Source organism: Nannospalax galili, unplaced genomic scaffold, assembly GCF_000622305.1.
Source record: "Nannospalax galili isolate Female #2095 unplaced genomic scaffold, S.galili_v1.0 scaffold324, whole genome shotgun sequence".
In the NCBI taxonomy this organism is placed as follows: Eukaryota; Metazoa; Chordata; class Mammalia; order Rodentia; family Spalacidae; genus Nannospalax; species Nannospalax galili.
The window spans coordinates 5,710,237-5,727,666 of NW_008353027.1; the positions used below are offsets into that span (position 1 = coordinate 5,710,237).

The following is a 17,430-nucleotide window of genomic DNA, read 5'->3' on the forward strand; positions in this document are numbered from 1 at the left end:
GCGGGGGGGGGGGGCGTGTAAAGGAATGCTGAGGTGAATCACAATGTTTCACCCCCTCTCCAAAACACTTTGCAGACAATCACATTAATCCTTATTAACAGTGATATAGAGCCAGATGAGTGTTTTCTGAGTGGGTGGGTAGGTGTGCTAAGCATTGTTGTGGATCCTGGGAAAAAGTTAAGAAGTTCTGATACCCTGGCTGGTGGCTGGGAGCCCTAGCTGAGTGGAAAGAGCAGCCCAGCTCGACATGGACAACTCTCCTGCCTTTCTCCCCTGCTTCCCGCCTGTGTTTAATGTGCTGTCAAGAAGAGGAACCAAAAGCTTTTGAAGGAATATGGGAAGGGACTCTAGTCCCAAGAATGTGGAAGAGAATCAAGAAATTAAGAAGCTGGAGAAACTTTGGATGTGATTATGGAGTAAACCAATTTAGCAAGGGTAAGAACAAAGGGTGGCTGAGCATGTCAATAAGGGAGGTGGGGTTAGTCCAGTCCTTACTTGGTGTCCTCTGGGAAACCCTCCAACCCGATTCAAAGATCAGAATGTCTACTCTCATCAAATTGTGGTCACATGCATTATTAATTTTAAATAAAAATGCCCATCAGCAAATTTGGTCACCCTCCCTCTTCATCTACCTCAACCCCAACATCTCTAAGTGAGATGTTAAACACAGACAAGTAACCTTCCCTTCAAGGAGAATGAGCAACAGAAACAGGATTTCAGAGGCTTCTCAATTATTTCACCCAACACACAGGTGGCCTAAGGGTAACCTGGGCTTCAGCAGCAGCACTAGCAGAAAGGTGACCATCCTACAAGGAGCCAGACTTGTGTAACATTCAATTTCTCTTGAAGGGAACTGGGTGTGGGTTTGTTGGTTGGGGGTGGAGTGGTAGAGAAATACAGACAATAGTCAAAATCTTTTATTTATACACTAGGTGTGTTTACCTTTTCAGATACCTCCTTTTCTGTTATAACAGACTGAACTCAATTTAGAAAGGTCTGGATATTTTTAGTTGTATGTAAGTGAACTATCTTCCAGTTGTAACAAAACTATTCTTGACAAGGAGAGAAAGCATTTGTAAGGGGCTTACAGGTACATTACTCTCAAGGAGGGTGGTCTACTTGTTACTAAGAACTCATTCCACTGAAAGTGCTCTGTGCCTCTTGGTAGACAGAGCTTCTATGTATACTGAAGTCGCCTCCCAAGAGTTTCTCACCATTTTGCACACCTGAAAGCAGAGGACATGATTTGGCTCCTACTGTCTTCTCAAGGATGTGCACAGAGAACTGCCATGAAAGGCATTATTTCCCTCCCAGGCAAGTCTGTTTGCTGTTAGACTGGTAGAGACTGAATAAATTTGCTCACACAGCTTTTAAAAATGCTAGGTTCCCAAGCTCAAAGTTCCCCTGTGATATGCACAATACTTACTTGGGCACTCTGTATCACCCACATGGAACCTGGAAGACAGAAGCAGATTGGTTGACATGAAGTTCATGCTGTGCCTCTGAACTGGGAGTCAAAGCTAGTACCCAAGACTGGGCAAGTTAGCTTGTAAATAGAAACTGCAGACCCTTCACAGTTGGCACCATGCAAAACAATTACATTCGAAGCATGTATGGTGGAGCACACCTTTAATCCCAGCAGAGGCAGGCCAGTCTATGAAATCAAGGCAAGTTACAGGCTGACTGGGGATACAAGAAGACCCTGTCTCAAAAACAAAAAACTAGTTGGTTTTGTTTCATTTTTGGAAAATGAATGTCTCACCTGACTGCACCTTCTCTCAAACAATAGAATTCTAGCAGAACAGATATATAACAGACTTGTATCTTAGCATTTGCTGCAAAGGGATTTAACTTCAATCAGAAGCACATTTAACGTACTAAAGGGCACAGGTAAAAAAGACAAAGGTTGTTGTTGGTGGGTACCAAAGTTCAAAGAGGAAGGAGGCAATTCTGGGAACTGCAGATAAAGCAGAAGTGTTATTTGGATGGGCACAGTGGTGCCTACCCGTAGTCCTGACTGCTCATGAGGCTGAGAGGATTACCAGTCCAGGAGTTTAAAGTAAACGGGCAACATGCAAAACCCCATCTCCCTTTTTTTTTTAAAAGCATTTTTGGAGCTTTGGTTTAATCTCACCAACCATTCTTTAAAGAAAATTAATTATAGCCCTGTTGCCCTCTACTGGAAACAAGTTTGAAAATATGGGGCAATTGTAGGTTACTCTTTTACAGTCTGCCCTACTGTGAACCCAGGTGGCTTAATGCTGAACAGCCTTGTGCTGAAGGGATGGTCCTTCCTACAGGCACCTTTAACTGGCAGCAGCTACTGATTGCCCAGCCCACAAACAACTGTAGCTTTGCTGAGTCCCTAGGCCTCCTCTCCCTACTGCAGCTGCAAAGAGTCTTCCTTTTGCCTGTTAACCCCACCAACAAACCCTAGTTGGCTCAATCACAAATATGCGTCATCTTGCTCTTGGGGGCAGAAGTAGATTGAACAGAACAAATGTCAGCAGAGCACTTTGTGATCTCAAATGGTCAAAGGCCCACATTTAGTTTGAAATGTCACCCTACCAATACCATGAAGTATTTGTCCAGATGTTTTGATCATGCGCCCAAATCAGGGGAAAAAAATGCACCAATAAATGTATCATTTATTTATAAATTATAGAATGTACAACTGTACAATATATTATGTACATTATAAAACACACAAAAATAGAAATTTAAAAGGATGAGATTAAATACAAAGAATCATTTTAACATTTTCTCAAAGGACTGATCATCTGCATACCCCTGGGATGCACACACCTGCCTGAAACCACAGACCTAAAGCATGTTCATGATTGCTGCTATTTGGATTATTAGCTCAGTTACAAGAAAATATACAAGACCACCTTTTGTTGTTTTAAGGTTTGTAAAAATAGCCCTAGCATCAAGTGCATGAAGACGCCTGTTGCTGACTTCTTGAGATGCAATTTGGACTAATCACTGCACAGCTGGTGAAAAAATGTTATGGTTCACTGATAGTTGTTTCATTTTAAGGCAGATTAAATAGGAAATTCCAGAGCTGAGTCAGAATGTGATGGGAAAATGAACCTGCCTTTATTCAAAAAGATTGGAGGAAAGCCAACAAAATAAATAGCTAGGCCCTTTTGCCTATGTGAAAAGCCAAAAAAAAAAAAAAAAAAAAAAAAAAAAAAAAAAAGCAAGTAGCATTCGCCCACTATGCAAAGGGATTAAAATGGATTGCCACTCATCTGCCTGACTGAATACCAGTGAGGAGGTAAAACGGTGTGCACACAGCTCCAACACGTGAATAAGAATTGGAGCACAGACACTCAGGAAATATACACCAAACAATTCCTCAAGAACTGTGTAAGGTACTGAATGTGAAATATGGGCTGTTACTAAACAACACTCCAGAACCTGGCATGAGCTACCTGGAGAAATAGCTGATAAATATGGTAAATGTGCTCAACACCACATATGGCAGCTCAAGCCTGTAATACCATTCATTACTCAAGAGCTGAGGCAGGAGGATCAGTTTTTGGGTATAGTGAGTTCAAGGCCAGCCTAGGCTATATAATGAAACCATGTCTCAAAACCAAAAGCTAAATCAGAACATGCTAAGTGAGTCAGTAAATTCCTGAACAGCCAGCTCCTCACTCATTTACACACGGGGGTTGGCATCCATACTCCTGCTTCCTACCAGAGCCTGAGCTTCCTGGCACACAGTGGATGGGTACAACCCAATAGTCCGTCCTTCACTCCGCAGTGTAAGCAGAGCAGAGCACAAGAGATTGTTCCATACACAGAACCTTATTGAACCTGTCCACTTCTCTTAAAACATGCACAGGGAACTCTAGAGGACACAGACCACTAACTGATCTGGAGACTGAGAGCTCCGTAACTGCAGCCTTGATTAGGTCCACAACACTAACATTTGCCATGTCAGCCACACTTTCAGCTGTGGTAACTAAGACTCCTTCTGGAAGGCTGTGTTTTAGTGGACACTATGCACATTTAGATAAAACGTTACATTATTTTAAGTAACAAGTTCAGAAAGAACCAATTTCACTCTGTATGTACTGCATTTTTATCTATATATCCATCTATTTTTTGAATAGGAATAGAAATGAAACTTGACTCAAACATTTCCGTTAGAGCCAATGTAAACCAGGTAAGCTATCAATCCCATTCCAGAGAAGGAAGGGATGTGGGGTCTGCTGACGACTGGAGGGATGAGAGCCATAAACTGAAGGCTCAGTTCTCACACTGCTATGACAAAGGGTGAAGTTACCTAAGGTGCTCACTAGAGGAAAATCTATTCTTTTGGTTGGGATGTTGATATATGTCACAAAACAAGCAAAGAAAAAGACTGGTGGAATTTGTAGTCGTAGGAGGGATGCTGTTTATAAGCACAGTGGTGCTGGTTTTGGCTGTAAAATTGTTGCCAGAGAATTTCAAAGCCAGAGAATCCAGCTGTTTACATGAACTCTGTACAGCCTTTTAAAGGGAAAATAGCCACTAGAAAATTAAGTTTTATTTTTTTTTTCTGGAAAAATATACTTCAGTACAACTAGGAAATGTGAACACTATTGTGTTCTGTTCCATCTCCTCTGACCTCATTCTACTTTAGCACCTGACACCAGCCGGCTCTCTCCCTTCACACTCACCAGACTAGCAGCTAACTCGACCAACACTGGGGCTTTCAGTAAACCTTGATTTGAAAAGCAAATCCACTGTGTGACATATAAATCAAACAAGTGAACCAAATCCTCAACCCCACAGCCTTCTGCCTGCCGAGGAAGGGTCTCATGGTTATCAAGTCTCCGATAAAAAACTCCCAACTATTTTACAGGAAATATTAGATCTTAAGGACCCCGCCCCCCCGCAAAAAAAAGCATTCGTATTTTTGGTAATTTTAAAATTTTATTTCCAACTACTGTAGTAACAAAATACCAGTGGTAATTCTGCATGATGTGTAGCAACCTTTTAAAAATAAACAAGGTCACAAGTTAGTATTGCAACAGTACTTTGGCCTATGGAGAGTTTGATAGGAGAGAATTATTGCCATCAGTCTTATAATAGTATAGACTTGTGTTTCCTCCACATCTAGTAATAAAAATATTCCTCTTACTTCAGTGAATCATCACACACACACACATTTCTACTCTATGGTAAGCATTGCCCTTCAAGGCTGCATTAAATGAGGGGAACTAGCTCTCCCTTCTGGGCCTCCCAATAGTAATACAGAGATAGCAGTCACTTCCACAGTGAGGTACAGTAGTAAACTTCTAGTTGAAAATTAATAGATTACTCTATTTATGCCCTTTCTTTAGGAGTAAAAAGACAAACACAATTACAAACATAAAATGAGTCAAACTTCTATTTTATTGACAGGAGTCCAAAATGAATACAAAAAAATACCTCCTTTGCACGCTGTGTTTATTTTCTTTAAAAGGCTTCTGTTAAGAGTCAGGTAGATTAAAAGCTACGAATGTACTTCAGCTTTCATAGAGAACCTTTAAAAACGGCTGAGTGACATACACCACCAACATCAGAAAACACATGGTCCCATATTCACCACAGTTTATCAAAAGAATTAGACCCTTGTATTGACAGGTCAAGAGGCTTAAAAATGTTTTAAGTCATTAAAAGCCACTTTTATAATATGTCTGATAATTCTGGGCAATTGAGAAAGGAAAATTTCATAATGTAGCCCTCTATATTATGTGGAATGTGAGAAAATGCCAAGTTACGGCCAAGACAGATGAAAGTAAAGGTCTGAACTCATGGAACTGTTACACTCTTATCACTTATAACCTATCAATAAATGAATAACAGAGCTTATCAAGAGATTAAAAAACTTGAGCAGATGTTACTTAAAACATATTTGTGATGTTTATCACATTATAGTGTTTACTAAAACTAAAGCTGAACAAAGAAAAGTTCCTCATGTCTAAGATTGTTTTCACATGTACCTTGACTTTTACTGGGACCATAAATTGATCAGGTAATACATAGCCCACACTTCTGAACAGTTATAACAAAGGATTTATTATTATTTCCAGATGAAATAAATGCACCACCCCATACTTGAAAGGTTTTAAAGAATCCTTTTTCAGATTGCATCAAGGCACCACCAACTGCCCATTTTATGCACCCATTTCTAGCAAAGATACCAACACTTCCCTCAACATCGGTTCCACACTGCTTCTGGTTTATTATAATTTACAAAACAGCAGGTGTTTGCAAGTATGTGCAAATGCTTTGGCCCATTCATAGTACTGCTTAGTCATCATCTTCCTCTTCCTCCTCTTCTTCCTCAAAGCTATCTTCAAATCCCTCACTGTCTTCCTGGTCTTCATCACCTTCTATTGCTGTATCCCACTGTGGGTGATTTTCTGGCACAGGCTTAGCCTCATGAACTTCCAACTATAAAGAATTAAATGTACACATCAGACATTTGGGAAGGAAAAATAGAAAAAATACCTGGGGTAAAGGGAATGTTTTCTTTACGGATTCAACTCTAAATTCAACACATTCATTCAGAATACTTCACTGTAGAAACAAATATACTAACATGGAAATGATCTAATACAATTTTGATAGGTGGACTTTACAGAACTTAAACTATTTTAAAATGTGTTTCTGTGGCACAAAGTACTAACAAGTGTAATTCTTAAGCAATAATGCTGGGTAGTATCTTAATAAAAATATTTTGCTGAAGGAAGAAAGTATGGGAGTCAAGTATGATTTCAAAAGAGTTTTCTGTGAAGCAAAATTTATGGCTAATGCAAAAATTACAAAACTATCACGGGAAAAAAAAGAGACTCACCTTTACTGGCTCCCTTCCTCTTTATAGTGTAACAATGCTTTAGCACAATCTAATACAATAGAATGCCGTAAATAAAAAGCACAAAGGAAATGGTAAACACTGATAGGAGTGTGTTTCAACTGATAAAGTGTAAGCTCTAAGATGATTAAAAATGTCATTTCAGCCAGGCGTAGTGGCACATGCCTTTAAATCCCAGCACTCGGGAGATAGATAGAGGCAGGCAGATCTCTGTGAGTTCAAGGCCAGCCTGGTCTACATAGAGAGTTCCGGGACAGCTGGGGCTACAGGGAGACCCTGTCTCAAAAAGATGAAAAAAAAAGCATTTCAGAAATCAATAAATACTCCAATAAAACCTGTACCAAAAGTCTGTAAGCTTTTTCAAAGAAAACAGAACCCATTTGCTGATGCCCTTAAACTTATCACATTACTACAGCACATTAAAATTACTACTAAAGAAACATAGTCAGCTGGGCGTGGTGGTGCACGGCTTTAATCCCAGCACTTGGGAAGCAGAGGCACGTGGATCTTTGTGAGTTCCAGGACAGCTGGGGCTACAAGGAGACCCTGTCTCAAAAGAGACAAAAAAAACCCCAAAAAACAAAAAACAAAAAAACATAGTCAAAGTTCAAATCATAGTCCTTTAAAGTCTATTATTGAAATGATGATATTTTTCCTTCCCCAGCTCTACATTTCAAAACTAGAAATGTTTGCCATACACGTACTCAGGTACTGGCTGCTCTTCTTCAGACAATCTACTCATCACTATTCCTTTAAAAAAATTATTATTTTTATTTTGTGTCTATGAGTGTATTGCCTGCATGTATGTAAGTGCACCCATGCTGTGCCATGCCCACGGAGGTCAGAAGAGGGTGTTGGATCTCCTGGAACTGGAGCTACAAATAATTGCAGCTGCAATATGTGTTCTAGGAACAGGACCTGGGTTCTCTGCAAGAGCAGGAAATGCTCTTAACGGCCAAGCCATCTCTCCAGCCCCTTCATCACTATTCTTACCTTCAAGGGTTTGATCTGATCCAAACCCATATAGGAGTCTGATCTTAGAAACACTGTGTACTGATAATTTCCAGGTTTGCCTGGTGCAGGAAACTTCAGTTCTACCTAAAAGATAAAATCAACACTTAAAAAGCTGTGTTGTAGAGGGGACTGAACTACCATCAAATTATATTATATATAAATCACAAAAATTCAAGAGAGAGAGAGAGAGAGAGAGAGAGAGAGAGAGAGAGAGAGAGAGAGAGCTTGCTGATTTATTGATGTGTAGATAGCATGGGAGGCATTCAACAAGCTGTGCTTTTGATTCTCCTTTATTCCTACCCTTTGTTGACCAGGGATTGCACCTAGAGCCTTGCTCCTGTTGAGCTATAGCCTCAGCTTTCTCTCTTAAAAACTTTTTAAAAATTGAGCCAGAGAGTTGGCTCAGTGGTTAAGAGCACTGGCTGCTCTTTCACAGGACCTTACATAGTGGCTAACAACTGTCAGTAACTCTAGTTCCAGGGGATCCAACATCCTCTTCTGGTCTCCAGGGCATTGTAAGACATGGATGCACTTACACACATGCAGGCAAAATGCATACACATACAATAAAAAGTAATTAGAAAATTATATTTATTTACTGTGCGTATGTGTATACTCACTTGCACAAGATCAGAGGATAACTTGTGGGAGTGGGTTATCTCTTCCATCATGTGGGTCCTAGGCATGGAACTCAGGCTTGTCTGCAAGGTGCCTTTACCTGCTGAGCCTTTATGTGCTGAGCCATGTCTCCAGCCCCTTGGCTCTTTTTACCTTTTTTAAAAAAATTTATTTAACAATTGTATTTATTTTATGTGTATGTTAAGCCAGCATGTATGTCTATGTACTGAGTTTGTGCCCTGGTACCCTCAGAGGACAGAAGAGGGTGTCAGATTCCCTGGAACTGGAGATGTAGGTAGTTGTATCACCATGTGGGTACTGGGAACTGAACCCAGTGCTCTTACCTGCTGACCCATCTCTCCAGACTTCTTTTTACTTTTTATTTTGAGACAAGCTCTCACCAAAACTCCCAGGCTAGTGTTAAACTCACTCTAGCCTAGGCTGGCCTTGAACATGTGATCTTCCTTCCTCAGCTTTCCAAGTAGCTGGAATAACAGTCCTGAACCACCACGCCCAGGCTTTCTACCTTTCCCTCTCTCTCTCTCTCTCTCTCTCTCTCTCAAGACAGGGTCTAATTACACTGTCCTGGCTGGCCTAGAACTTACGACATAGACCAAGATGACTTTGAAATCACAGAGATCTACCTGCCTGTGCCTCTTGAATGCTGGGGTTACAGACATGAGCCACCATGCCTGGTTTCGCCTGGGCTATAAAACAAAACAAAACAAAACAAAACAAAACAAAACAAAGGAACAACTCCACATGACTTTCTAACTATGACACAAACTTAGGAGCAACAAAATAAAATTTCATAAGCACAGTAAAAAAGGAAAAAGAGAGTAAACAGAGTATACTTTAAAAGAAAGATTATGGTCAAGTTGTGACTCAGCTAGAGCACTTTCCTAATATGCTCAAAGCCTGAATTCCACACGAGGAAAAAAATTAATTAAATAAATAATAATCACATGAACTGGAGAGAAATATTCATAACACACACACCAAAAACAGGGCTGACGTCTTCACAGTAAAAAAACAATAAAAACCCACCAAAACAACTTAAAGGATCAAATACAAATGAGCAATGATCTCTCTCTCTCTCTCTCTCTAGTTTCATTCTTAAAAAATAAATAGGGGCTAGAAGAGATGGCTCAGCTATTAAGAGCACGTGCTGCTCTTGCAGAGGACCTGGATTCAATTCCCAACCCCTACATTAAGTGGCTCACAATGGTCTATAACTTGTTCCAGGGGATCTGATGCCCTCTTCAGGCCTTCAGGTGCATCTGCACATATGTGGTACACATACACATGTGCAGGCAAAACATTAATGCACATACAATAAAAATAAAATCTTAGCTGGGCGTGGTGGCGCACGCCTGTAGTCCCAGCACTTGGGAGGCAGAGGCAGGCAGATCTCTGTGAGTTCAAGGCCAGCCTGGTCTACATAGTGAGTTCCAGGCCAGCTGGGGCTACAGGGCAGACCCTGTCTCAAAAAGATTAAAAAAAAAAGGAGCAAACAGGAAATACAAATCAAGGTGGTTCATTTTATGTCCATTTACATCTTCAAGAACATTTAGGTGAATGTACTGACCATTAAAAAACCAGGTACAAAGTAAATTAATACAATGAAATTGCAGTATTAATTTTATTTGTAAGTTGTCTATCGCTTTAAATGTCAAATAAGCAATATTAAATAATTCTGCACATTTATCATTTGCTTATAAAGGATTTCAAGGGATTTTTTAAATACTAAGACAGTATTTAGAACTATCTTGAAATCTGAAAGCCTTGCTCTTGTCAATTCAGTTAGGCTGACAGAACTTGCTTGCTGAACAAAAAAACAAAAAAACAGTCCAACAGAATACAGCTCCCAAGAGTAAAAGATGAGTAACCAAATTTTCATCACAATGCTACTTTTCTGATCTTGTTATGACAGTCAATACTGTCAACTTGATGCAACTGAAAAATACCAAGAATGGCAAAGGACACTTCTGGGTGTCTAGTAGAGCATTTCCAGAAAAAGAAAACTAGCGTATGATGGCTCTGATGCAATCAATGATGGTGACCAACTTTCTGATGGCGACAAAAATCTGATGGCATTAGTGGGAGGTGGCAGATCACAGGAAGTGGGTGCGGGCTAGAGAAAGCAGGTCCTTGCAGGGGTACGCCTATGAAACATGTGCCCTGCCCTTGGCCCCCTGCTGTTTTTGCTTCCTTGCTGCTATCAGGTAAGTTCACCTCCATCTCTACCTTACCATGGAAATAAAAGCATGGACTGAGCTCTGAATAAGGATGAACCTTCTGAAACCAATCAATCCTCTTTTTTCTTCAAAAGGTTTATTTTTAATTAGGTTGTACACAGATGTGTTTGTGTGCAGGTACCCACAGAGCCCACTGGATCTGAGGTGGAGTCACAGGCAGTTTCCCAATGTAGGTGATGGAAACCAAACTTCGGTACTCTGCGAGAGCAGTAAACACTTCACCACTGAGTGGTCTCTCCAGCCTTCCAAGTCTCCCTCCTTTAAATTATTTCTTTCAGGGGCTGGAGAGATGGCTCAGTGGTCAAGAGCATTGACTGCTCTTGCAGAGGACTCAGGTTCGATTTCCAGTACCAGCAGCTAAAACTCGTCCTTATCTCCAGTTCCAAGGGATCCAAGGCCTTCTGACCTCCATGGGCATTGCATGACACGCATGCACTTTACACACGTGCAGGTAATACACTCATACCCACAAAATAAAAATAATAAAAAAAATATTTCTTTCGGTATTTGTTGCAGTAATGAAAGCAACAACAACAGCAACAAAGGCAGCAATGAAGAACGACACAATAATAAAAAATTCCATCTAAAAACCTAGAACACCAGTTCTTATATTATTATTTTAAAGACAAAGAGTAGTCTACCTAGCACCAATCCAACAAGGTCAAATATCCTAATTTTTATAAAATATCATTAAATTCTAGAGAGAGAGTAAAAGCATATGTTCATAGGTGAAAAACTCCAAAAAAACCATGTTGTATTTTTAACAGACTGACCAAGTTGCCTTATGGTTCATAATACTTGATAGATTTCCAATGAGCTCACCCCACAAAAATCAGGTTACAAAATACCTTACAACAAATTAAATGCAAATTGCCAGGTATGGTCATACAAGCCTATAATCCTAGGACTTGGGAAGTACACACCAGTGGATCAGCAGTTCAAAGCCAGCCCTGGCTACATGGTAATTTGAGGTCAGCCTGGGCTATTTAAAACTATCTCAAGAAACAAAAAAAAAAAAAATACAATAAATGAAATCTTTAAAATTTTATGAAGCAGCATAAAGGTAAGATATCAAAACAAAAACATTATTGTTGGCTAATTACCTCCTCTGTATCTTTCAATGTACACACATGATACGGCATAGATATTAGTGTCTGCTCTTTCCTGTCTGCAATATAAAGCCACCACCACTCTTGTTTTTCCTGGAACGAAAAAAAAAAAAAATACTATTAAGTAATCAGAAAGAAGTAGAGAAATAAAACTTTGTGTAACTTATTTTACAGATATTATCTGTGTTTTATTCACTGCTATATTAGCACCAACACAATGCTTGTGTAATAAGTGTTTACCCAATGAATAAATTGTGCTTAGCCACAGGAGATTCAGCCATTGCGCCCCCAAATAATTTTACATATAATTTTTGGAGGTTACTTAAAGCCTACTAATGGATCTCCATATTTGATACCCCTGATTTATTTTAAAATGATAAAAGATATTCTTAAAAAAAGACACCATAAATCACTACAATATCATACTCAAAAAAATTTAAGTTATTTCTAACCTAGTAAGTAATAAATAAAAACTAATGTACGAGTGGAAGGGGCTTGGACAATCCAATAAAAGCATCAATTCATTAAACACTTTACTCCTACAACAGAGCATGTCAGACTTCAAGAGCTGACGTACACTGCTCACTTCACATTATTATTTCAATAAACTTGGCATTTCTAGCTGAATTTCAGGAAGATCAAAACAAAAACAAGAAGCTAGGTAAAGAAACTGCCACAAGAATGCACAATTAGGGGGTTTAGATATGACAGAACAAAAGGCAGAAGAGAATTTTCTAGTGAACACAGAAGGCCCAGCAGTCTGCAAGCACCAAGCCTCATTGTGTACAACAGCCATCACCACATTACATTTCCCATCCGTTAACTCTTTAGACATCTGCTTAGTATCACCCATTTTAGACTGAGTAGAGGAAATACTTTTCTAAAAACAGTCTGAAGAAAAATGCTTGAAGCTAAAAATAAACCCTGGGCTGTGTTAAATATATGTTTAACTAAAAGAGCATCACACTATTCTAAACTCAATTTCCCAAGACTCTGGGAAATATTTGTGCTTTAAATCAAAACAGATGCATTTTCAATTTCATTTTACCCTTAAGAGATGACTTTTTTTGTTTGTTTTTCTTTTTTTTAAAACATTCATTTTGTGTGTATTTGTATGTATGTGGATGCGTGTGTGGTAGGGCACACATGTGGAAATCAGTTCTTTCCTTCCACCTCATGGGTCCCAGGGATTAAATTGGTATCAGCAGGCTTGGTACAGGTAACTGCTCACTAAGCCATCATCTTAGAGGCAACTTTTGTCTTTTTTATTATTTTTCTGTATCTTTTTAGTAATGCTACTTTAGATTTAACTAAAAGCTCTTTTGTTAAAAGACCTTTAGCTACAAAGCACTCAACAATACTAAGATTGACAAATCACAAATGAATGGTGTTAGCAGTACCTAAATAGTAAGAAAATCCAATTCTGCTTAACCTCAGGGTTAGTAAGGCCACAGAGATGCTTGTATGTATGTCTATCTATATGTTCTGTACACACTCTTGCGAGTGCCCAAATCTGCTGTAGCAATATGAAAAGAAATGAATGAAATTGAGTTTTAATAAAATTTTCTTTACAGTACAGCATCAGTTACAAAAGCAGGCAGGCAATTAGGCTTGTCTGCAGGCTGAATTCTGCCAATACCTGTTTTAAAGCCACACAGATCTAGGTTATTTCACTTATCTAGCTTTCCTTCTGTTGAATCAGTGCTCACCTTTGACCACACTGTGAAGATGAACGAAGACAATCCAAGTCAAATACATGTTAGTGTGCTAACATAGAGAGTATGCTAAGTGACAGTTATGGTTACTGGTGAAATCAGGGACTAGTAAAATAAGACCTTCATCTGGCATGTGTAACCTTTAGAGAGTAAGAAATGACAGTATCATTCACAAAGTTCATGCTCAAAAACTACATTTCACATTACCAAAAAAAATCCTTTGTAATATTTTAAGTCTGATTTTGTGTTAGGCTGCACTCACTGTTATCCTGGGCCACAGGTGGCCCACAGATCATAGGTATTCAAACATTTACCATGAGATGCTCCTATCCAAGGAAAAAGCAGGGAGCCAATGTTTCACTTACCAACTAAGCATGATCTAAAATGATACTCTAGTTATTTGGGTACCAATTATGTAGCTTACCTCATCCCATACTTTTAAAACTAATCAATAATCAGGATTCTTGGTGTTGGCAGGCTACCTCTGCAATGGGCAAAATGCACTTAACAGATGGGCTAAAGCTCAGGACATGCCAGAAGATCAGCACATGCATTAAGCTGGAATGCTGGGCAGACTTCTCTCCAAGTTAAAACATCTATGCAGAGTGACTTACTAAGACAGTCTAATCATTTAGGACTTTGCCCTACCAGCCCCTGCCATCTTTGATTGATAGTCTCAAACAGAAAATATTCTATACATGAAACAACTGGTTAAACATGAACAGAGAGCAGAAGGTTCTGTGGCAAAGCTGTGAGGTGGTCTGAGGAACAGTTTCTCTGAACTAGAGGAACCAGTTCTTGATGCCTGCTCCACAGACAGGATCATTCTCAAAAGCATCATGTCAAGAAAATACCAAAGTAATCTGAAAGACAAACAACAGAGGCTACCAAAGAGATCAAAAGTTGAGCAGGCATAAAGACAGAGTAAAGGACAACAGTGAAGGTGGCACTGCAATGCCCTTCCTTGAGTCTGGGACTCAGGCATGCTGAGGTCCTGCTTTCTTAAGGGCCAAATATATAGCTCATAGCCACCCATGGACTAGGACAGCTACTGGGGTTGAGAACCAGTCTAGTGGCTCTGGGTGGCCAGTACAAAATCCACAGAGGGTAGAAATTTTTCATCCTACTTAAAACTACATGGGGGTGAGAGATTCCTAAGAGTCAAGTAAATCAAGGCATACTCATTTTATAGAGCCTCCTCTTACTACTAAATGAGAAAAATCCATTAAGCGTAACACTCAGTATTACGAGCACAGAAAAGGCAGAAGCACAGGAAACCACACAAACTGAAAAAGCTAGCAATCCCCCTTTAAACAGCATCTTCACTGGAAGTAATTCCTAGTATATCATTTATCACAAGGGTAACCTATCAAAAATAAATGACAGAGTGTCTTTGAGCAATAAACATACCACAGAGCAATAAAAATCCACTGAGAAATATTTGGAGAGAATAAATGGAATGAGGAAAATACTAAGCTGAGTGCACTCACCTCAGGAAAGTAAAGACTATACACAGGATGTGTTATTTTTGATTTGGTTTCCAGCAGAGCTCTCTCTTTTCTCTGTATACTTTGTTGTAATTCTTGCCATTCCTAATAAAGAAAAAAATGAAGATACTTGAAATCTGGTATCTTTCAGAGACCATTTTGAGGAGTTTCTGGCTTTTACTCTTGACAATGCCAATCATCTACTGAGGATTAGAAGTTCATTCCCACAAACATGACCACCGTCTCAGCCATGCCCTATGCCCTGCAGCTTGTACAGCCCTGCTGTTCCTGATCCGACCCCGGCCTCGTCCACGGCTTTCCTCCTGGCCCTTTTTATTCCTGTCATCTTATTTCACACTCTCCCACTCCTCCTAAACCCTGTTTGGGATTTTGTTTCACTTTTTGGTCTCTGATGTATGAGCTCCTGGAAAACCTACCACAAATTTCCTGTCTCAGAGCTTAGCTGATAGCTCCTTCTTTGTGCCATCACTGCACCTTGCATAACATGTATTAATTCTTGTGTCACGTTTACTTCTAAGTCTGCTGACCCAGGCAGCCAACATATTTAAGGGCAAAAACTATACTCGGCTTGTACTCTTTGTAGGCTAAAGCAGTACTTGGGATGGGACACATTGAGACTCTGTTGGTTTAATGATTATTTTCGGTGTTCTGAAGAAACTTGTCTGTAAAACCTTGAGTTGCCTCTACTAACGCTAAGATACTTAGAGAAAAGAATGTGACAACTCTTCCTTAGACTAAAGCTGAGAAAATAATCTCTTTACTTCTCAAAGAACAAAAGCAGTCAAGACCCAACTAATAAAAATAGTCATCTTCATTTGCTCTCTACCATTCCCAAGGACGGGTAGGTATGCTGTCTCCTTGTACTTTTATATTTCTCTGTCTACCTCTTTCTAGCCTTTCCTTCTCTCTCAGAGACTATTCAGGGTATAACCTTTCCCTCTCAAATCATGCCCGGCCTTCAAATCACAAGGGTTACTTTTAGATATACAGCCCAGTCATAAAGAGCAATGCTACCAGGCACAAAGGAACAGCTGACCAGCCTCCATTATATACCCACTAAGTACCATTCTCTTCTATATCATTCCCTCAGATCAAGTGACACTTAATCCACATAGACTACACTTCACCATCCCAATAATACCTTACAGAGTCCAGGAAACAAGGTAACATTCTATAATTTTAAGTTTGCCTTAGTCAGCTCTTTGACCTCAAGGATTTCAGTGATATTTCTTCTCCTAAATACGGCAGAGTCTTCCAAGAGGTCCTGTTTCACAATCCACTTCCCCAACTCCTATTTCCGGAGAAACCACCATCACTGAAAATTTCCTTAAGACACCAAACAAACCTCACTCAGACCCAGGGTCTATTCCACTTAGCAATTAAAGTAAAATTAAGAAAAATGAGGTTTCCAATTCTTGTTTAAAACAATTTTTTTAATAAGGCCTGACAGGAATTCCTCAAAACAAATACAATCTTAATAATAAATAAAATTATAAAATATGTATGGGTATTCAAGACAAGTAAACAAGCAAACAAATGAACAACAAACTCAACAATCACAGTTGTAATTCCAATTACTTAAACCTATGAAGTCTGGACTTTGGGATATAGACTGGGTTCAATACCCAGTCTGGAAAAGAACAGCCCAGAACAAATAAACTCATGAAGGCTTACTGCTTCATCGTCTTTGTTTTGCTTTTCGTCTTGCTCTCTATCTGAGTCTCTGTCACTGCCGTCATCTTTCTCACTCTGAGAATCTCTATTGGTTTCTTCTTCTTCAGAATCGCTGCCTTTGTCAGAAACATCTTCTTCATCCTCTTTTAATGCAGCTTCCTACAAGGAAAAAGCAAGAACATTTCAATCAGTATACATTTTTCTGAGTCCCTGGAGCCAATTTACTATCAAAGTGACTAAATTGGCTCAAAATCAGAACTTCACCATTCATTCCAAATCCTAGAAAATTATAAACATTCCTATTTTATATGATATAGGTATCAAGCTGAAGATTTTAAGATTTGGAAGATGTGTCTACTGATAAATTGATATTATCCTTTTTTTTTTAAAAGATGGGTTTTTAAAAATTATTTTATTATTTTTATTTTATGTGTATGTGTGTATTGCCTGGATGTAGGTAAGTGCACCCATGTCGTGCAATGCCTGCGGCAGGCAGAAGAGGTTGTCTGATTCCCCTGGAACTGGAGTTACGGACAGTTGTTAGCTGCCATGTGGGTGCTGGGATTTGAACCTGGGTCTTCTGCAAGAACACTGTTCTTAACCACTGAGCCATCTCTCCAGCCCCTTGATCTATTTCTTTATGAACAAATTTTGTATGCTCATAACTGTTATATCCAT

The 17,430-nt window shown here is 39.4% G+C and overlaps 1 protein-coding gene across 1 annotated transcript in view; it reads right to left on the minus strand.

Annotated features, from left to right (window-relative positions):
• Window positions 1-5,372: 5,372 nt before the first annotated feature.
• The window catches only part of Sec63 (SEC63 homolog, protein translocation regulator), a 97,311-nt gene continuing 85,253 nt past the window's right edge, over window positions 5,373-17,430 (minus strand). The window contains exons 17-21 of the mRNA XM_008850312.3: window positions 16,753-16,911; window positions 15,061-15,162; window positions 11,850-11,948; window positions 7,850-7,954; window positions 5,373-6,435 (exon numbers count right to left, since the gene is read on the minus strand). Of these exons, the coding sequence (XP_008848534.1) occupies window positions 6,292-6,435; window positions 7,850-7,954; window positions 11,850-11,948; window positions 15,061-15,162; window positions 16,753-16,911 (609 nt within the window). The 3' untranslated portion in view covers window positions 5,373-6,291. The remainder of the gene's footprint in view (window positions 6,436-7,849; window positions 7,955-11,849; window positions 11,949-15,060; window positions 15,163-16,752; window positions 16,912-17,430) is intronic.